The sequence below is a fragment of the Populus euphratica genome, unplaced genomic scaffold (genome assembly GCF_000495115.2).
Source record: "Populus euphratica unplaced genomic scaffold, PopEup_1.0 scaffold78.1, whole genome shotgun sequence".
NCBI classification, from domain to species: Eukaryota; Viridiplantae; Streptophyta; class Magnoliopsida; order Malpighiales; family Salicaceae; genus Populus; species Populus euphratica.
Genome location: NW_011499867.1, coordinates 1915027 through 1919783, shown reverse-complemented (window position 1 = coordinate 1919783; position 4757 = coordinate 1915027). Strand labels below are relative to the sequence as shown.

General features: G+C 32.8%; 1 protein-coding gene and 1 long non-coding RNA gene across 3 annotated transcripts in view; both read right to left on the bottom strand.

Moving 5' to 3' along the window:
- Positions 1 to 3536, bottom strand: part of AGT2 (alanine:glyoxylate aminotransferase 2) — a 48989-nt gene extending 45453 nt beyond the window's left edge. The window contains exons 1-6 of one of the 2 annotated variants that reach the window (XM_011027331.1): positions 3156 to 3536; positions 2733 to 2963; positions 2202 to 2372; positions 1970 to 2113; positions 1653 to 1832; positions 1278 to 1503 (exon numbers count right to left, since the gene is read on the bottom strand). In XM_011027331.1, coding sequence (XP_011025633.1) covers positions 1278 to 1503; positions 1653 to 1832; positions 1970 to 2113; positions 2202 to 2372; positions 2733 to 2963; positions 3156 to 3389 — 1186 coding nt within the window. In that variant the 5' untranslated portion in view covers positions 3390 to 3536. The remainder of the gene's footprint in view (positions 1 to 1277; positions 1504 to 1652; positions 1833 to 1969; positions 2114 to 2201; positions 2373 to 2732; positions 2964 to 3155) is intronic. The other variant, XM_011027332.1, reaches the window with a different exon arrangement.
- Positions 8 to 449, bottom strand: LOC105126462 (uncharacterized). Its single transcript, XR_842438.1, has 2 exons — positions 329 to 449; positions 8 to 133 (listed from the first exon to the last, which is right to left on the bottom strand). It is a non-coding gene; the product is annotated as an uncharacterized LOC105126462 (long non-coding RNA).
- Positions 3537 to 4757: the final 1221 nt, after the last annotated feature.

Sequence of the window (4757 nt, the reverse complement as noted above, 5' to 3'; positions counted from 1 at the left end):
GATATTATTGAAAGCAACCTATCAGAAGAGATCGATGCCAAAAAATGTGAATAATTACATATTCATCTCAGCTTCTGGCAGGTAGCTCCTCACAACTTTGACATTGAATAGTCCAACGCGTCAACAAGACAATCTGCGTATGCCAAAACAAAAACCGTGACATTAGATCATTTGGTTAAAAAGAGCATGTAAACAAAATTAACAATGGTAATCATCATGCAAGCAATTTTTACAAGCTCTCAGAATCTCTCCTGAAAGTTACCTTATTGCTTGTCTAAAAACACGAGGGTTTAATTTATTTAAGCACTTGAAGAGACATGAAGAGTACCTGCATCATCTTTGGTGAAGCACATTGGTGGTTTGATACGGAACACATTTCCATGTATTCCACCTTTGCCGACTAAGATGCCAAGCTCTGCACTCAGGAACCAGTGATGATAAATACAAAGTAGAAATCTCTGACGAAAAAGTTGATAAAATTTGGACTTCTGTTTGGCTGGCTTGATTTCTATTCTGCACAAGGCTACAGAGGCAGCAAAACTAATTAATCCTAAATAAAGCTCTTAAGGAAAGAAACTAGCCTGGCTCATGTCTTACAAAAGCACACATGTGCACAACATTCACATGCAGCTTATTTGTGTAATAGCCCATCCCAAGACATTGTACAAGCACATGCATAAAAGAAAACTCATCTGCACACACTTACAGGAACTAGGTTTACGGCACAAACTGCAAAATAAAGTGCTAATGATATACTATATAAGTTAGGAGTGATTTAAGAAACTCATTTTATGTTATTTAGGGTTTTAGACATAGGAAAACAATGAAAAGATGAGATTACTTTATTTTTTAGGTTTTAATAATTTCTTTTTTAAGAATATCTTCAATGTTTATTTTTTTCCCTTAACCAGAGTGAGGTGGAATTAACATATTACTATTGGAGATATGCTATATATTAAATTTATAATCAATCAAAAGTTTTTTTTAAAAAAATCTGCTTTTATATATAGTTATGATGGATGAAAAGAGCCCTAAGCAAAAATCTAGTTAAGTTTACTCTAGTGTATGTTGGTATATGAATAGAACCACACTCAAAAGTATGGTTTGCTATAGCAAGTTAGTAATAGTTGGTTTGCATTGAAAGTAGTTCGGATTTCTGAAGGTGCAAAAAGACAGCCAACAGAATACTTAATATACAGCGAACAGAAAATGTCCTGTAAATCACAGAGGCAAAAATCACAACAGAGTACTGAGATGCTAAGTTCAGGATAAATTACTGTCATGACTTCTTTGTAGCTCCCTCAAACGTCCAATCAAGTGCGAACCAACAGCAGCACAATGCTCTTGACGCCTCTCTTGGTCTATGACTCTCAATACTTCAAGTCCACCAGCAGAGCACACGGGGTTCCCACCAAAAGTATTGAACTGAATTTTTTGCGCCATTACTTGTGCTATTTCTGGTGTTGTTACTACAGCTCCTAATGGCAAACCATTGCCAATGCCCTGATAAATGCTATTGGGTGTTACTTGTGGGATGGTCAAGCAGTTTTCAAAAGATAGTGAAAGTAACATATTGAAGTGAGAGCTATTTAAAACATAGAATTATCTTTGCAGCACTGATGAACAAATCTGAAAGAGGTGATTTTAAATACCTTTGCCATAGTAACAATGTCAGGGATGACACCTTGTGTCTCAAAACCCCAATAGTGGCTTCCTGTGCGACCAAACCCTGTTTGCACCTCATCAGCTATGCAAACACCTCCTGCCTTACGCACAATGTCATAAACCAATGTCAAGTATCCAGGGGCCAATTCAACCGCTCCTCCAACTCCCTATATTCATCCAAAAGAGAGAAAAGAGTGTCCTTGAAATTTCATTTTCACGGTTGTCAAAAAAACCATATACGCTGCTGACTGGGAACAAGTATCAAAGTCTTACTGGAAACAAGTGTCAAAGTCAAGTCACCAACCTGAATGGTTTCAGATATAAATCCAGCAACTTTTCCTGAAGTACCATAATCAATGTGATCCTGCAAATCTTTGGCATAACCAGTAGGATCAGAGCCAAAGATTCCTCGGTACGGGTCTGGGTTAATAACATGATGAATTTCGCCCTGCAGTATTCTTCTGTTAGATTTACTGGCATCAATCCAATTACAACGAGTGATCATATTTTCCTGCAGCAACAGTAGATCAACAAACCTGCGGAATTGAGTATTTCCATGTGTTTAGAGCTGTCAGTCCTATTGTACCAGAACTTCCACCATGATATGAATTTCTTAAGGAAATCATTTCAAGGTTACCACTGTATAGTCTAGCCATCAGCATAGCTAATTCATTAGCTTCTGATCCAGAATTTACAAAATAGACAACCTGCACATGCAAACAAGTTTAAAATTTAGATATTGTTTTCAAATCAGTTTAAGCATCAAAATCTTACTTCAATAATCGTCGCCACAATTTACTTGGGAATATTGTGTACCTTTGACACAAATAATAATGAATTAAGCACTGATTACCAAGAAAATTCATGTAGAAGATTCATGTTTTTGAAAAGTTAACTAATTATTTTAAGCATTATCCAACCAACCACTTAGAATAATGACCATCATTTTAAAACAAAATAATAATAATAATCAAAACCTAAATTACATCGTTCCTGTATATTCCTTCAAGAATTACGATTATCTACCGAAAGGAAATTAAAAGAAAGGGATCAAGGACACCAAAAACCTTGAGATTTCCAGGCATCTTATCAGCTAAGGTCTCAGCAAAATCAGTAATTGTATGGTTCAAGTAAATGGTAGTAGCATGTTGGAGCAACTTGCTTTGCTCCATAATTGCATTTAAAATTTGAGGATGGCAGTGCCCACAAGAGACCGTCACTATCCCAGCAAAAGCATCCAAATACCTCCTACCATTTTCATCAAATAAATATTGCATCTTTCCTTCAACAATATTCAACTGCAAAACGAAAACAACATCATCAATCAACACAAAATGAAAAGGAAAGATAGATTGAGATCAAAAGGGCACGATCAGAAAGTGATGAACAGAGTGACAACACAGCAAAATCAAACAAAGATCAAAACTTTTATGCTATATATGAAGAAGGAAACCAGTAAATTAAAAGGGTACATAATATTAGAGACTAACAGGCTTCTGATAGTAGTAAAAAAGAGAAGGACCCAAAAATTTCTTGCGTTTTTGCAAGATTTCATCAGCTAATGGTCCCCTGTAAGGTTTTGGTTGGTAATCAAATGGTGGAAGTTGAGGAGGAGAATCAACAAGAGAAGGAACTGTAGAGAAAGAACTGCAGAGAGATTTCCACCAAAACTTGGCTCTGGCTTCTTTCACTTTTCTTCTTAACATTTGTGTTTGGAAAGCCATGGCCAAAAAGCAAATGAATTTGAGAGGGGAGAAAAACAATAGCTGATGCCTTGGTGGGGGTGATGGAGAATGACTAAATGTGGGTGTGTTTATTTATGGGAGCTTTTCGTCTTGTTCCTTTCTTTCTGCAAACATGTACTCATTATTTTGTGTTTTTTAATGTTACCCTTGTCTCTGATAATATTCAAATTTTTTTTAATTTTAAATTATTTTTAAATAAAAAATACTTTACAAAATTCAAAAGCTGATATAGAAGTGAGTAGACTGAACCAAACAAAGATTCTTACAGCTAATAATACATGGCCATTTGTCAGCAAGATACGGTGTTTAATGTAAGATGCCTCGTGGTGATCCACCGCGGCTGGACATTTTCGAATATAGGTTTTTTCAACTCTATTTTTAAATTGTTTGGTGAAAGTGTGATTATATTTGTTTTTTAAAATGTTTTTTATTTGAAATTATTTAAAATAATATTTTTTATTTTTTAAAAATTATTGTTAAAATCAGCACATCAAACATAAAAAATATATTAATTTAAAGAAAAAAATCTTAAAATTTTTTGAAAATACTTTTAAAACACAAAAATAAACTAGATTTAAAATTCTCTTATTCACCATTTTAATCTTTTATCCACCATTTTAATTTTTTTTATCATGAGTTAATCTAATAATTAAACAAATTAATCATAAAACAATGATGAAAGCACGGTTATCAACCAAATACTTATATCTACTTCAAAATCATGAAATTTACATGATTTTAGTATAGGAGAAGTATAGTTTTGAATTAGATTGATGTTGTGTATATTTTTTTAACATCAAAATAATATTTAAAGGCTATTAATATATTAAAAAAATATTCAAGAATTAGGTAAAAACAATGTAATAAAAAATAATAATTATTATGATAATTTGAAAAAAAAAACATTTATCAATATTTTGAAAAAATATCTTATCAAAATCTTGAAAAGATATCTATAATTATTATAACAAATTAAACATTAAATGAAATTTAGTAAAAAATAAATATAAACCATGTGTTAAATAAGTATAATTCTCAATAAAAAAATAAATTAAAAGAAAATTTTACATGAATAAAGGTGAAAATTCCCAATTAAATTGTGTTAAATGAGTGGCATTTTGATAAATTGGAGGAAAGATCCTTCCTTCCCAGAATAATAGGCTGAAAGTTTTGTGAGAGGAAGAGAGAGCTCGGGAAATTTCTTCTCCTCCTTCGATTCTTCATTTACTTTCAAATTCTAGGGCACGGAGAGAGAAAGAATCAAGTGATTTCCTATCAAAGTTGATGGGATCCTAATTTCATTACGAAGAGATTCATTGGAGATTTTATTGAATCCAAATATAAAAC